The sequence below is a fragment of the Culex quinquefasciatus genome, chromosome 3, assembly GCF_015732765.1.
Source record: "Culex quinquefasciatus strain JHB chromosome 3, VPISU_Cqui_1.0_pri_paternal, whole genome shotgun sequence".
Lineage (NCBI taxonomy): Eukaryota > Metazoa > Arthropoda > Insecta > Diptera > Culicidae > Culex > Culex quinquefasciatus.
The window spans coordinates 192,983,803-193,000,520 of NC_051863.1; the positions used below are offsets into that span (position 1 = coordinate 192,983,803).

At 38.7% G+C, this 16,718-nt stretch overlaps 2 protein-coding genes across 2 annotated transcripts in view; both read right to left on the reverse strand.

Annotated features, from left to right (window-relative positions):
* Positions 1 to 7,368: 7,368 nt before the first annotated feature.
* LOC6030995 (protein mono-ADP-ribosyltransferase PARP16) lies at positions 7,369 to 8,800 on the reverse strand. The gene is made up of 2 exons (XM_001841796.2): positions 8,441 to 8,800; positions 7,369 to 8,354 (listed from the first exon to the last, which is right to left on the reverse strand). Exons 1-2 carry the CDS (start codon positions 8,615 to 8,617, stop codon positions 7,476 to 7,478), a joined length of 1,056 nt encoding a protein of 351 aa, XP_001841848.2. The 5' UTR covers positions 8,618 to 8,800; the 3' UTR covers positions 7,369 to 7,475.
* Positions 8,801 to 12,367: 3,567 nt separating this feature from the next.
* Positions 12,368 to 16,718, reverse strand: part of LOC6030994 — a 222,975-nt gene continuing 218,624 nt past the window's right edge. Inside the window, exons 10-11 of the mRNA XM_038261863.1 lie at positions 15,358 to 15,648; positions 12,368 to 15,277 (exon numbers count right to left, since the gene is read on the reverse strand). Of these exons, the coding sequence (XP_038117791.1) occupies positions 15,168 to 15,277; positions 15,358 to 15,648 (401 nt within the window). The 3' untranslated portion in view covers positions 12,368 to 15,167. The remainder of the gene's footprint in view (positions 15,278 to 15,357; positions 15,649 to 16,718) is intronic.

Consider the following 16,718-nt stretch of genomic DNA (forward strand, 5'->3'; position numbering starts at 1 on the left):
GGTGAATCCAAAAACACTTGAAAATGCAAATTTAAAATTTGGACCATTTTTTCTTATTTTTGATCGTTGAACCAGAGATTTGATTTAGTTATCCGAAGGTCCTAAGGAACATTTGGAAAGTCGAACTTCGGATAACCAAATCGCGGACAACAAAAAATCGTAGACAAAAAGATGAAATCTAGAGTTTTTTTAGTAGGTCCTATAAAGATACAAAAGATGACAGCTTACAGGACCTTTTTAAAAACCACTCTGGAAATTAATCGTTCAAATGCTAAAATTAATAAATTCAAAATTCAAAAATACTAAGTTTCTAAATTTAAATATTCTAAAAATCTAAATTCTACACCATTATGAAATTAGAGCAATTATCTACGAAATCGGCCGATTTCGAACATTTTTATTTTTTATATTTTTCTATTTGGCTCTATTCTATTTTGTGGGGCTCTTCCAAGGGCTCTTCCCTATGACCAAAGAAGCTATTTGGTGTCATTGGTTCACCCATACAAGTCGCCATAGAATTTTGGCAGCTGTCCATATAAAAATGGTTCGTAAATATTTAAACAGCTGTACTTTTGAGTGAATTTTCTGGTCATACCAATTCGGCAATGTTGTAGGTATTGTTGAGGGCTAGACAATATAGACACACAGAAAAAAAGCCGATTTTTTATCATTTTTTTTACAAAAACTCGTTTTCTTAAAATATATATTTTTGATTTTCGAGATTTTTTTTATATGTTTTTGGGGACCAAAACCCGCAACTTTTGAGCCATGGAAATGTATGGTCAAAAAATCTGCCGCCGAGTTATTCATTTTTGAAAAAAATATTGATTTTTGGAAAAAAATCAAAATTTCATAGAAAAACTAAGTTTGACCTAATTTTTTAATGTAAAATTGAATTTTCAATCGAAAAGGACTTCACAGATGTTTTGATAAAGGGCTCTAATTTCAAGATATAGCCACCAAAAGTATGAATGACCATAAGCATTTCTAAAAATATTTTTTAAAGAGTTCAGAGAATTTACTATAAAATTGTCTAAGAGACATTGAAGATTGGACCTCTGATTGCTGAGATATATCTGTATACAGTAGCCTAAAGAAAAAGAAACAGGAAAAATGAAGTTTTCTAAGGCTCAGTGTTGTTGTTTTCAATGTTATTCATGTTTCATGTCATTCGTAAAATTTTCCGATCTTTTCGAAACCAATATTTTGAAAAAAAAAATAATAATCAAGATTAACATTTCAAAAGGGCGTAATATTGATTTTTTTTTAGGTTTGCAAAAACAATTTTAAATACCGAAATTCCCTTATTTACCTTATTTATTAGGATTGTTCATTTATAGGCTTAGTGATTTTTCACGATCAAAAATTGCATATTTCACGGGGACCTTAATTTCAAAATATCAAGTTTCACGTAAATTTCGCGGAACGTAAAAAATATTAAAACAGCTTTGAAAATTTCATGTTAAACTTACAGAAACATTTTTTATGGTTTACTATACATTATTTTAAATAAACTAAAAAAACTTAACATAATATGAACGTGACACAAATAAAAACTTATACTAGTTTAAAAAAAACAAACAATTTATTGGTTTATGGATGGGCTCTTTACATAATTTGAAACCAAAATGTATGGCATGGGTACTGTCATTTTTGCTGCTTTTTTGATGTTTTACTAATATAGCTAAACAGTTTTCACTGCTTTGCTAATTTTTTTTATCTTTTTACATTTTATTGAATTTCATATTAAAACCAAATTTAACAAAACATTCCAACAATTTGAAACAGTTTTTTGCGATATTTTGCCCAGTAAAAATAGTGTTGAGGTTTTCATCTAACTTTTCCAAAAATGAATTAAAATCACTAGGCAATACTATAGTTACAGTCGACTCTCTGGTTGTCAATATCCAAGGGACCGTCGAGGAAGAGAATCATCAGTTTACAGAACGATGCAAAATGAAGACTCGATTGAAAATATTTTTTTCTTGATACCCAGCTATGGGAGAGAATCATGGCAACGTCCATCAAACAAAAACAAACCAATGTCAAACACCCTTCAAGGCTTCGTTTCGCCAAGAAAAATGTCTATGCAAGCCATAAGAAAGTGAAATTATTGACAACCGGAAGAGATTTTTAAAGCAAACAGAATCCAAGGGACCGTCGAGGAAGAGATCCTTCAAGCAAGGGAAAATATCGAGGAATGAAGATAATTAAAGTATGCAGATTGAAGGGACTGAAGAATTCATCGATAGATGGAGAATTATTGATATCGAGAAGATCGACAGCCAGAGAGTCGACTGTATCAGTAACGAAATCTTGAAAATTTTATTCAAGATCAGAACAGAAACCAAAAAAAAACCTTTTGTTTAACTTCCACGGGAACCATCCACACAAATAATCAGATATCGTGAAAATTAAACAGGTTTCAGAAAAAATCTGAAATGTTCTTAAAATGCGACTTTGAAGATAATAAAACTATCTTGAAAAAAAGCCAAGCTTCAATCTTTCAATAGAAATTGAAATCATATCTTCGAAATTTAAATTAAATAACAGTTAAATTGTTATTACGGCATATGACAATATTGCTTAGTTCAGTTAGTTTCCTAAGAAAAAAAAATGATAAACTGTTATTTAGATTATCAAGAAAAAAGCAATTTATTTTCTCAATATTTTTCTTTACTCTGATGGAATTGATTTTTTCAATCTATTTTTTTCTCCTTCTCCGGTTATAACATTGACCGGAGGAAAACGGAAAGACGACTATTATCACAGAATGTTACTTTTAAATGAATGTTTGCTTTTAATTGATTTCTACAAATAAACAGTTTCTAAAAAATCTATGCTATCACAATACACTTATTCAATCAATTTCAAAAAGTCAATCAATTTCAAATTGATTTGAGAAAATTGATCAATTTTACGAGATTTCACGGAAATCTTCAAATTTCACGAATTTCACGCTGTCCGCGAAATCGTGAATTTTTTTTTTGAATTAAATAAACTTTATTGAATCTTTCTTATAATAATTACATTTGGTTTACATAATAAGTGGTCAGCTGTGGCTCTTCAGCTTTAGTTTGCTTTTCGTGATTTAAACACTGTTTATTTTCATAACTTTAAAAGTATATGATTTATCATTTTTGTAACACTAGGTACAATGAGGAAAAAAAAAATGTCAAGAAAACATAACCTAACCTAAAACTAACTTAAACTTACCATAAACTAAACCAATCCTTGAATCAAGGGGTATTCAGAAATAGCACATTTTTCCCTGAATTTCAAACATTTCTCTTGAATCTTCTGATCCAACGTTTTTACTTCTGCTAATTCATGAACCTCACTTGATCTTGTCCAGCCAGGAACATTCAAAACCATTTTGAGTACCTTGTTTTGGACACGCTGGAGCTTCAATTTATGAGTTCTAGCGCAACACTCCCAAACAGGTACTGCATACTCAATAACGGGGTAAATTATTTGTTTGTAAACAGCTAACTTATTTTTCAAAGAAAGCTTTGATTTTCTGTTAATTAAAGGATACAAACACCTGATGAGAATGCTGCACTTGTTCAATATTTTGTCTACATGCTGCCGAAACAAAAGTTTCGAGTCAAGTATGAGACCTAAATAGACAACTTCTTTCGACCAGGGTATCGAAACATCATTCATTTTAATCAAAACATCATCCTTTGGGACAAATCGGGCCGATTTGGAAAGTGGAAAAATGATGGTTTGAGTTTTGGCTGCATTTATGCGAATTTTCCAGTCGCCAAAGTATTCGGAAAGAACGTCAAGACCCTTCTGAAGACGGCCAACTAAATATCTGGTTATTTTACCCTTATAAATAACGGCAGTGTCATCAGCAAAAGTGACAACACACCATTACCAGGAAGAGTAGGCAAATCAGATGTAAAAATATTGTACAGAAGTGGGCCAAGAATACTTCCTTGGGGAACCCCAGCATCAATGTTGAATAATCCAGAAGCAATCCCATTCAGAAAAACCCTGAACGATCTCTCCGAAAGATAGTGCTGGATAATTTTGATAAGATACATTGGAAAACCGTATAAATACAGTTTATGTATCAAACCATCATGCCAAACATTGTCAAAAGCCTTCTCAACATCCAACAAAGCCATAGCAGTTGATTTAGACTCAAGCTTGTTCTGCTTGATGATTTTAGTTACTCTCGTAAGCTGATGAGCAGTATTATGTCCCTTGCGGAAGCCAAACTGCTCATTCAAAATTATATTATTATCGTTGGTAAAATCCAAAAGCCTTGAATAGATGACCTTCTCAAAGAGTTTGGACAGACTACTCAAAAGACTAATGGGACGATAACTTGTTGGCGATGTTGGATCTTTTGAGGCTTCAAAATTGGTATGACTTTGCCCAGCTTCCAATTGGTAGGGAAGTAACCAAGTTGCAAACATTTATTGAAAATATTGGCTAGATGTTGAAAGAACTGATCACTCTGTTTTTTCAACACCAGATTAAAAATGTTATCAAAGCCAGGAGCTTTCATATTTTTCATTTGTTTTACTGCAACTTTGACTTCCTCACCAGAAACATGGGAATCTGCAGGAAATTCAAAGGTAGAGTTATTAATTGTTGAAATACTATTGGCAACTGATGTTTCTTTACGGCTGGTCATGGAAGCGCCAAGATTATGTGAACTAACAAAATGAAGCCCAAGTGCATTTGCCTTTTCCTCGGATGTAATCAAACGAGAATCCTCAACAATAAGAGGAGGAATAGGCTTTGGTTTGTTTTTAAGAACTTTTGAAAGTTTCCAAAATGGTTTTGAATAATTCCCAAGCTGGCTTACATGTTTTGAAAATTCTTGATTTCTGATATTGTCAAGTCGGTCTTGTATGATTTTGTTCAAATTGTTCACTGAAATCTTTTGTCATAGTCCCCAGTCCGTTGATATTGTCTCCTATAAACATTCCTAAGTCTAATCAAGTGTTTAGTATCTACGTCAATATCAGTTACCTTAAAATTAACAGGAACCTCCCGAACGTTGGCAGCCTCTGCTTGGTTGATAGCCTGCTGGATCACCTCCAGCGAACGATCAATATCGGCAGAAGTTTCCGGGTGTTGATCATAGTCGATGTTGCTGTCTACCACTTGCTGAAACTGCTGCCAGTCAACGTTGTGGTAATCTTTCCGGGTTGGTTGCCGCTGCGGAGTAACGGAAGCTCCAACCTCCACAACCACCGGATAGTGATCAGAACTCAACTCTTCAAACACCTCAGGATGAGCCACGTTCTCAGCCATATTGGTAATGAAGAAGTCGATGATTGAGTGATTCCCAGACCGAGCCACCCTCGTTGGACGATCCGGACTCACAACGTTGTAGTATCCGTTTTGCAGATCGTTGTGCAGAATCACTCCGTTCCGATTCCTCCTGCTGTTGCCCCAAACTTCATGCTTCGCGTTGAGGTCACCAGCGATGATGTACTTTGCGCTCCGCCGTGTCAGCTTCTGGATATCGCTCTTCAGTTTTGCTGCTGAACCATCTCTGGAATTCACCTGACGTGGGCAGTATGCAGCAATGAAGAGTACTGGGCCAACCGAAGTGGGAATTTCCACCCCAACGGCCTCGATGATGTCCAGCTTAAAGTGTGGCAGCCGGCGTGGCTTGAGATCACGATGAACAGCGACAAGCACACCTCCTCCTCCAGAGGTGGTCCTGTCGAGCTGCGTCGCGATCTTGTAGTTTTGCAGATAAACTTTTTCACCGGGCTTCAGATGAGTTTCCGTGATGGCAGCTACGTCGATCTCCTTCTCGCGAAGAAAATCCACCAGCTCTAAGTTCTTCCTCCTAATGGAGCAAGCGTTCCAATTCAGCAGCTTGAGGGACCTACGATCCATACTGGATGACGAACGAGGTCAGCACTTCAATCTGCTGGGTCTTGGTTTTGCATCCACGCAGTGCAGCGGACATCTGTTTGAAAATATTGAGGAGTTCGGTTGAGGTGTAAAGATCATTACCATTTTCCTCAACTGCTGGTTCTTGGGTTGGTCTTGGCTCCTGGCTGAAGCCCGGTGGTGGCGGTCTCGGCTCCTGGCTGGAACCCGGCCGTGGATGATTCATCTCAGCTCTCTTCCTGGGATCCAACGGCAACGGTGCCAAGTTCGGGACCTGGCGTCGCGGTTGAAGAGGTGGGAAATTTTGCTCCACCAGGGCTGGAGGAGTTCTACGACGCTGAGGCTGATTCTTCGTCGATGCTTGCTGCCGAATTTTCACGAACTCAGCTCTCTTGGGGCACTTTCGGTCGGTTGACGAGTGCTCACCGTTGCAGTTGAGGCACTTCACCAGCGAATCTTGGATGCACTGGGATGTGATGTGCGCATCGGTACCACATTTGGCGCAACGACGCTTCAGGTGGCAGTTCTTACCTCCGTGCCCGAAGCCCAGGCAGTTGAAGCATTGTGTGACGTCACGGTGCACTGGTCGGTATCGCTCCCACGACACGATAATGTTGAAAACCGCTCGGATTGCCTTCAGCTCAGGAAGCGTCGTCGATCCCTTAGCCAAATGCAGCAGGTAGAGCTGGTCACGGTACTTGATGTCTTTGTTGCGTCGGCTCATTTTGTGCACGGCCAACACATCCAGTTTCAAAACTTTTAGCTCGGCAGCTAATTCCTCCACTGGCATGTCGTACAGACCTCTGACGACGATTTTGTACGGCTTATCCATGACGACATCATGGGTAAAGTACTCCGCCTCGTTTTCGGTCAAGTAGTCCTTGACCAGTTGATAGTGCTGCCTGGATTGCACCAGCACCTTAAATCCGTCCTGACACAGACGAATGTTGCCTAGGACTTTCCCAGACTTGATGAGTTCAACCAGCCCCGCTCGAAAGTCGATCGTTGCTGCTGATTGCCGCACATAAAAAGGAGGCAGTTTCTCCTTTCGCTGTTTCACTTCATTCTCCTTTGCTTCCGCTACCTGGTCCTCGTCAGGCAGTCCAGCGAACTTGTTGTTCTTCAATAGCTGCTCCTCGTGCGACGAAGAGTTCTCCTCCTCCTCATCCATCGGTACAGTACCGTCGCTCTTTTTGTCTTTTTGCTGTTCGATGTCACTTCCAAAAGCACCTTCCTTTTGGAAATCCCCGGTTTTTGGCCATCAGTTGAGGCCTCAACCTTCCTTTTGGAAATTCCCACTTTTTTGCCTGCTTGAGCCGCAGGTAGGGCAATATTGCCGGCGTTTTGCGCCGGGACGCGACGAGTCATGTTGATTCAGACAACCTTCACCAATGAATGCTCGGATAACAATGACCGCGAAATCGTGAAAATTCACTAACCCTCGTCATTTATGTATATTTGATGATGTTTTCATTAGTTGATAAAATACGAAATCTACCATATAAAATTCACTTTATTTAACCATTTTGTAAATAACACACATAATTTTGCCTAACCCTTTTCCTTTTACTGTCCCTTCAACCGTCCCGTCAAACAACCCTCACTCACGTGTCCTCACCCCCAAACAACGCACTACACATCCCGTTAATTTTGTTCAAAAACATCTGCTTCATGTAGTGCGCATTCCTGCTGTTCATCAGCCCGATCGCAAACAGCATTGCGACGTAACCTCCGGCCAGCAGCCAACTCTTGTTCGCGGCCATCCACCGGGCACACCGATTCGGTGGCGCAACAACCACTCTCTGCTGCTGTTGCTGCTTCTGGGGCTGTTTGCTGTCAACGGCTGCCGCCAGCTGCCGTTTTGGTTCCGCACTGTTCCGACTGTTTCCGTACACCAGCAGATACCGGAGCTGGACCATTTCGTTGTTCTTGACTAGCACGTACTTTTCCGGAATGCTGGAGCTTTGATTGTCCTCTTGCCACTTGACGTAGGCCGGATTGTCGACGTACTCGCAGATTGCGGTGCACGCCAGGTGACTGCCGAGCGTGGACCTGCTCCAGCCGGATCCGGTGGGGGCAAACATTTGGCTCACGTGCAGTTCCTCCGAAAGGTAGATTCCTTCTCCAAAGACGGAGGTTTTGTTAAGGTGCTGCTGCAGGCCGTAGTTCAAGATCGAATAGAAGCTGAACACTTTGCTGCCGTGGTACGCGTGGTGCGACTGGAAGCCGGTCCGGTTCTCGCGGAACCGTCGCTCCGAATTCGCATCGTCACGATGGACCACTTCGAAAATGAACTGAGGTCGCTGGAAGGCGGCGAGGCAGGGTGCTTTGGCAAAAACTGAGTCAAAGTCGGCTTTCGGAACGGACCTCAACCCGGGACCGTACTGCTTGCATAATATCCAGTAAAGAAGATCTAGCTGTGGTTCGTCCAGTTCTTCCAGCACAATCTCACTTAACGCGGGCAAGCTATCCAGCACTTGGTTCTGCAAAATGAAAAGCAACAACAAAACAATTACGTGGTTTTCCCCCATTGGCGTAGAGGTAATTAACTCAAGCAAGCCCTCCTTACCAGTTCGTCAATTTTCTTCTCTTTGTTCACGATGTAATCGGCGGGGAAGGGCAGCAGGCAGGAGTCATACTTGAAGGATTTGGCCGCGGCCACGACCAGTGAGATCCGGAGATCGGCCGCCGTATGATCCCGATCGATTGCGTTCCGCAGGGCGGAGCATTTTTCCGTGCGGTTCATTACGCGATTACTCGAACGTTACAAGTTTGGAGGAACATTCAGGAACAACTGCTTGGGTTAAAATACTGATAAGCACTGATAAGAGCGAAACTGGGTTCGCATCCAAAATATGCGCGGAGCTCGTACGTGTTTGTTTACGAATGGTGATGGGGGTGGTGGTGCAGTTCGACTCCCATCGCGTCGATCAATAACAAAAAGTGGGTGGCTGTCAATTGACAGATCGGAGCGCTTGCAAAGTGGTGTTGGACTGTGAGGTCGAATGGTGCGAAACTGGTATGAGGGTGGTATTCACTGAACCAGTTTTCAGATATTTTTTAGGAACACGCTTATCGCGACAGGTATAATATAAAATTGATATAAAATGTAAATTTCATAAAACAGCATGTAACTACCATGATGCGAGCAGTGGCTGTAGTAATGCTCTGACGAGAAACTATCCATTTTTGGGTTAAGGCTTTTAAGGTTCATCAAAAATAATGCATTTCTAAGCGTTTTTTTCTTCAAAATTTTCTTGAAGAATCAAGATGCAAAACCAATAATTTTGTCTTGTCAATTTATTTTTGTTTTGCATTAATATGAAAAAAAAAGTGATCAGAAATGGTTTTTAGTCGTTTAGTCTTGGTTGTGCATAAAAATTTACATACGGCTTGAGGACCCTATTTAACAAAGTTTATTATATTTTTTAGGGTTATAACTTGCCGTTGTCCCATGTAATTTTTTGACGATTTTGACTTTTTAGAATTTTTATGTTTAGTTTGATGTATGCTATTAGAAAAGCACATAAAATCTTGTACTTTGTTTGTAAACACATTGAAAACCACACAAAGTCTGTTCGTTGTACTTGTACGCATAATTGTCCAACCAAGTATTTTCTTTCACGGAATCATTACATTTACGAAGCATTGTACACTCAAACCCCGATGGTTTGACACCAACTGTTGTCAAACGAACGGGGTCACTTTTTAGTTTGACACCCCTTTTACACGGAGTTCACACACACTACCAAATGTGTGTTTTGATAGTGTGCGTGAGCGCCGTGTAAAAAGTGACAGTTCGTCACTTTTTAGTTTGACTTTGACCAACCAACGGGGTACAAACTAAAAAAGTGTCAAACGAAAAAGTGACCAACCACCGGGGGTTGAGTGTATATTGTTTATCTGTTGTATGGCAAGAGGATTACCAATAGAGACACATAGGGTGAATAGGGACCCACGGGACCATTATGCATAGAAACACAGAAATCGGTCGAAAAATTTCAATCGCTTTTTCCTCAGTTGCTCTTTTCTAAACATGGGACAATTGGGTCTTAAAATGAAGCTTAGATTGCTGATATTATTGTTTACAGCGATAAAGCTTATTTTTCTGAGTACAATGATCCTTTGTACGGAAAAAAGAGTTTAAAATGGATTTTTAAGTCAATTTTAAAAATTTACCTCGCGGTCTTTCTTGACAGAAAAGCTCCTACTTGACAGCTTGTTCCAAGGGGACCAAAGTTGATCCATCGAAAAAAAAAATGTCTTGTCAATATTATTTTTGCGTTAACATGAAAAAAAGTGATCATAAATGGTTTTTAATCTCGTTTTTAATCTTGTTTGTTACCGTTGTACATAAAAATTTACATAGGGCTTTAGTACCCAATTATGCGTAGAACGGCAGTTAACAATTTTTTTTATTTTTGGGACCCTACACAAAGATGACACTTTAGTAAAACAGATAATTGGGTACTAAAGCCCTATGTAAATTTTTATGTACAACGGTGTAAAACACGATTACAAACCATTTCTGATCACTTTTTTTCATTAAACGCAAAAAAAAAAAATAATACAAGACAACATTTTTTTGATGGATCAACTATGGTCCCCTTGGAACGAGCTGTCAAGTAGGACCTTATCTGTCAAGAAGGGCCGTGAAGTTAATTTTTAAAAATTGAATTAAAAATCCTTTTTAAATCCTTTGCGGTTGTTCAAAGGGTCATTGTCCTCAGAAAAATAAGCTTTATCGTTGTGAACATTAATATCACAAATTGAAGCTTAATTTTAGGACCCAATTTCATGAATTTATTGATATTTGATTCTTTTTTCAGGGAACACAACACACAAACATGACAGTTTACAACGCCGAAGGATAGAAACTTTAACAAAAATTTGTATCAGCCTGAGTTTAAAAAATAATTGCATTAAATTAGACTAATAAGATTTCTTTTTGGATTATATTTTAAAATATAAAATAAATTCGCAATTGACAGAAATTTTGATATCGCGCACAATTGGATACTAAAGTCCTATGTCAATTTTTATGTACAACGGCAAAAAACACGGTTAAAAACCATTTCTGATCACTTTTTTTCATTTTAATGCAAAATTTTTTTTTGACAAGACAACATTTTTTCGATGGATCAACTATGGTCCTCTTGGAACGAGCTGTCAAGTAGGAGCTTTTCTGTCAAGAAGGACCGCGAGGTAAATTTTTCAAAATTGATTTAAAAATCCATTTTAAACTCTTTGTGCTCGTACAAAGGGTCATTGTACTCAGAAAATAAGCTTTATCGCTGTAAACAATAATATCAGCAATCTAAGCTTCATTTTAGGACCCAATTGGGTACTAAAAATCACGATTAAAAACCATTTCTGATCACTTTTTTTCATTTTAATGCAAAAAAATATTGACAGGATTTTTTTCGATGGATCAACTATGTTCCATTTGGAACGAGCTGTCAAGTAGGAACTTTTCTGTCAAGAAGGACCACAAGGTTAATTTTTCCAAATTGATTTAAAAATCCATTTTAAACTCTTTGTGGTCGTACAAAGGGTCATTGTACTCAAAAAATAAGCTTTATTGCTGTAAACAATAATATCAGCAATCTAAGCTAAGCTCCTTAAATGATTTAGGACCCAATTGTCAAGTTATAATCACCATAAAAACAGTTTTTTGTTAAATAGTGTAATAGTGTAAATGCAACCGACTTCCAATGTCCTTAATGCAAATTTGTAGGATTTTTATTCTGATGTTTTCGATACAAAAAAAATCAGAGATGATCAAACTGGTCATGACTTCTTCAGGTAAAAAAAATCAGGTAAAGTCTAAAAAAAGCAGTTTTTAGTTGCTATAACTTTGAAATGTTACAAGATATCACTTTTTTGAAATATTATTATCGATTGCAATTTGCTTTTTCGAAATTCTCTTGAAAAATTCCAATCTCTCCAATATATTTTTTTATTTTTTCATCCTTAAATTTAAAGAAGCCTACATATACAAAAATGAAGATTTTTTTTTCGAAAAAAATTGCAACACTGTCAAATGAATTTGGATCAATCAGTTCAAAAGACGAAATTTGTTGTCATCTAAAACATATTCTAAAACAAAATTTTTGAAAAAAAAAACGTTTTTTGTGATTTTTTTTTCAGAGTGTAAGATACGATATCGAATCAATCCCTTCAAGATACACGTTTTTGACTGTAGCGAAAATGTCCACGGAATAATGATGCAAAATGCCTTCTTTGGTCGTAGAAATGTATACACTTCGGGTTAGTTTGCAAAAGGTATTTTCAAAAATGATTCAAATTATTCATTAAAGCGTTTGTAAAACTATGGAAGTTCAAATTTGTACTGGGGATCGGGCATAAACCATGTGGCTTTTGAATATGAAATTTAAAGAGTTGTGTGAAAAGTGATATTTTACAGCTCAATAAGGTAACACATTTTTCATATTTCAGGGATTTCTTTCATTAAATACGATTAATTCCAGCACGGTTGGGTTTTTAACTTTATTTTTAAAATACTTTTTATATTCAATTAATTTGATAAGTTTTCCATTCTGTTTCACTAAGTTATAAACATCAATCAATCGCTATTATAATTATTGTATTGTGGGGGGTATGCATTTTTACGGTCGCTTTCTCTCTAATTTCCGCGTCCCACTGAATTGTGTACGAGTTTTTGTTTCTGTTTCAAATTTTTATTGGTTGCTTGAGAATACAATCTTGTGTACGAATTTATTACACGTTGAGTAAGAAAGTAGGAAAATTTATCAAATAAGTTCTCCGTTATCCAGCTTTCTTGCGTACAGTTATATATGAATAGACCATGCTTGTCTCCGAATTCGCGTTTACGTTTTTGGGTGCACTTTACTTGTCAAGGTGTGAATATTATACGATTTTATGTTCTGTTTAAATAGAGCGAACACTTTTTTCTCATTCGATGTGACGTCAGTTGTTTGTTTCTTCCTTTTTTGTTTTACTTGAGATAATAAAAATTTCGACCCATTCACCATTTTTTGTCCAGACGAATTAAAAAAAGAAAACTAGCTTTCTTCCTGCCTTTTCTCTCTCTCTTATAAATATCATCTCATACTCGCGCTCTCTCTCACTGTTTCTATTACTCTTGTGCGAATTTTCCTGATTAAAAGGGGTATGCGGTAGTTAAAGTTATTTACGCTTAATGAACAAGTTTTGGCAACACTTTTTCTTTTTCTCCGTTATGTTTCGCGTGCCGTTTCAAAAATTGTTCGCTACTATCAAGGACCTTAGATCATTAACTAAAGTGGGCTTTTCTAGTGGAGGAGGGGAAGGGGCTTCCAAAGACGGGTTTGTTAAACGCATGTACGTCTGTGTCTCGTTCAAAATTTACAACAGTTTTGGCAGTGTGTTGCCTGATTAGAGAAGGGTGGGGGGAAATGAAACGAGTTAATCTAACACGGGCAGGGGGTAGGGGCTATTGCAATCTCATGCCGGCAGACTTTAGTAAGTGTTGTTTGTTACGATTAAAAAAAGGGTTTTTTTTTCTTGCACCGATTTGACAGGTTTTGACCGAACTTTTGGCAACACTTTCCCTAATGTGTACAAATGCACCCTGATTTTAAATCAGCTAGTTTTGGTAAAAGTCGAACCTACTCAGAATTGAGTAAATGGATAAAATGTCAGATTTGAGTGAATTTACTCATTTCTGAGTTGATTCGGTTCCGACGAAAACTCAAAATTGAGGGTGTGAATTGGATTCGCAGGAGAAGAAAGACGGAATGCCAAAAGGAGGATGAACAAGGAATATTACAAGGAAAGCATTCGAAACGAGTCAGGTTTTTGGACGGGATGATGCGCTGCGATTTTCGGGAGAGAATGTTTGATCTCACTCCAGAACGTGTTGTAATCGGAGATCAAAATCTCCCATTTTTTTCTGTTGGTGGGGGATGTTGGCAACACTGCGTGTGCATGGCTTGCTTGGGTGAATGATTCTCCTGCGCGTGAAAAAAAGAGCGGTGCACACTATGATTTGGGTGTTGATGTTTGGGTGTATTCGTGTGTGTATGTGTGTGTGTGTCTTAACCAAATTTACGTTTTTGCGAGAAAAATGTGGAAAGTCTCAAAACAATCACAGTGGTAAGGTGTGAGAAATTTTGGACAATTTTTTTTTCGGGGAAAACGGTGGAATTGAGGGCAGACAAAATTTCGAGGTTAGGGAAGGGTTGCGCTGGGTTGAAACCGGCCGTAAATCGGTGCAAGTTCTTAAGTTAAAGTTAAAAACAGACGCGTACATGTCGTTCATCTGAGTATTATATCATCGTGATTGGTTTTTGTTCTTGCAAACTCTCTCTCGCGTGGTTGCTGCTGGTGGCAGTGTTGCCAGTTTGCTGGAACTTAACGCTACTGTAGAGGAATAATCACACGCAGCGCGAGTTAAAACTTAGTCATTCAAGTTATGATTAAGTGGTTACAGTTGCATGCTTTCAGTGGTAGACATTTTAAGGTTATGTCTCCAAGTTCGATTAAATTTAAACTCACTTACCTACTGGTTAAGAGTTTGAATATTTACACAAGTGCTAATTTTTGTCCGATTCTTTCAGAAATTTAGCTTTTAAATTTTCGATGTTTTTCGTTGTTTTAAATATTCTTTTTTGTATATGTACACACGTAACTTAAAAAGAATCTTCAGTACACACGAATTTCCGTAACGTTGGTCCAAATCGAGGGGTAGCCGAAAAATTGCATCTAAATCAAAAGGGTTTTAACAACAAACGATTATAAAACAAACAAATATGGATGAATGGCAGTATCGTGTCAACGTTATGTTGTGGTTTCGTTTCGTTGTTGGAAAGTAGTATTTCTCAGTTAAGTCGTAAACGTCTACATTAGTACTAGTGTTTGCGCGTTCGGTGCTTCGGTGGAACGATTTTTCCCGAGAAAATATCTTGAAAAGTCGTTTTTCGTCGAAAAATCCTTCACTGGACGCACCGCGAACAAACCATATATCGCTCGTTCTCACTTTTACTTTGCTCTAGATTCTTTCTTACTATATTTACACTAAAAACAAAACTAGTCATTCACTTACGGGGCTAACAGACCAAAGGGGTGGAAGGAGGGAGCGAAAATAGAAAAAAATCAAACCGGAAGCGCGACCGGGAAACCCGTGTTTGGCTTTGCCAGGGTTGGCTCAAAAAGGGCACGGGCCGGCAACACTTCACAGTTGTTGCTTGGAAGTGAGTATAAAAGTTTATGCGTGTATAAGAGGGGGAGAAAGCGATTTTTTTTGACGCGTGCTTAATCAGTTTTGCCTTAACCTAATCCCATTCGCCGATGTACATGGCACGTGGTGCCGGAATGTAACCCCGCGTCGGCAACGGCACTCGTCCGTACATGTGACTATAGGGTGACTCGACCACGTCAGTGTCTGAAAAAAAAAATCAAAGTTAAAATCAAATTCGCAAAACTGGCAACCCTGCTGTCATTTTTGACAGCTGTCACCCTTACCAATGCCGCTCTCGTAGCTTCTGGCGTGCCACATGAGCTGCTGGTGATGTTGGTGGGCGGCCATCAGGTTGTGATGGGGATGCATCTGGTGCAGCTGGTGCAGCGACTGCAGCGACGACGGATGCTGCAGGTGGGCGATCGAGAGGCGCTTCGCCACGGCGTTCTCCTTCGCGGCGACGACCGCAGCGCTGTTGTTGTTGGCCACGTTGCTATTGTTGTTGTTCTCCTTCGACTTGGACGACTTTACAAAGTTCGGGACGCGGGCCCGCAGTCCGCAGTAGTAGGGATCATCTAGAGGAGGAAAAAACAGTTTTAATTTTAAAACAATCAAGATGGCAACACATCTATTCCAGTTGTCACTAAACTAAAATCCGTAACATCCCGAAACTACTCAGAAATTAGTTAATGATAAATAGTTAACTCAGATCTGAGTGAAATTTACTCAAATCTTACAGATCCCATTTACTCATTTCTGAGTAGGTTCAATTTAGACGAAAAATCAGTAAATTGAATCGAGGGTGTAGTCAATGTTTACATTTTTCGTTCAGTTTTCGTCTACTCAGAATTGAGTAAAGGCGGCAGCTGTCAGATTTGTATTAATTTCACTCAGAATTTAACGAAAATCGAGTTCACCTGAATCTGTGTGAAATTCACCCAAATTGGCAGTTGCCCCTTTTACTCATTCCTGAGTAGGTTCTGTTTCGACGAAAACTGAATAATTTGAAATGAGGGTGTGTGTAACAAGCAGCTCACACTCAATGTAAACATTGACTATACTCTCATTTGAAATCACTCAGTTTTCGTTAAAACCGAACCGGCTTAGAAATGGGTAAATTGGGCATCTGTCAGAATTGAGTAAATTTCACTCAGATCTCGGCGAATTTCCCTTAGTTTTCGTTGAATTCTGAGTGAAATAACAGTAAGCAAATCGCATAAAACAAACTTTTCCCGTCACCAAATCCTACTTTACTAACAATTCCTACCAAGAACCAACTGTTGCGCGCACTCCCTCATCACCCATTCGAACCACGTGGCGACGATTCGATGGCGCGCGGGAGTTGTTCAACGACTTGGTCAAGCATTCGGTTTACCGCCGACGTGTGATGAATACGAAATCATCCGGCGTTCTATCAGCAGTTTGTACCTACATGTGACAAGAATGCGTCCCAATTCATAGGAATTATACGGGCGTACCGTTACTTCTCGAAATGTGTGGATTTCGGGGGGAGCCAAACTGTCTCACGGTTTGGTGGGTGGTGATTTGAGTTTTTTTTTAGAATGCTATTTTAATGTTATTTTAGTGCACATGCACGAAAATCCAATTTCAACTAGCAATCTTAAGATTCGCTTGTTTAGATTCA

Bases quoted from the DNA above. Each gene is read 5' to 3' on its own strand.
- LOC6030995 (XM_001841796.2), bottom strand. From the start codon at position 8,617: ATGAACCGCACGGAAAAATGCTCCGCCCTGCGGAACGCAATCGATCGG. The intron at 8,355-8,440 runs GTAAGGAGGGCT...TTCATTTTGCAG, and splicing joins AGAAGAAAATTGACGAACTG to AACCAAGTGCTGGATAGCTT.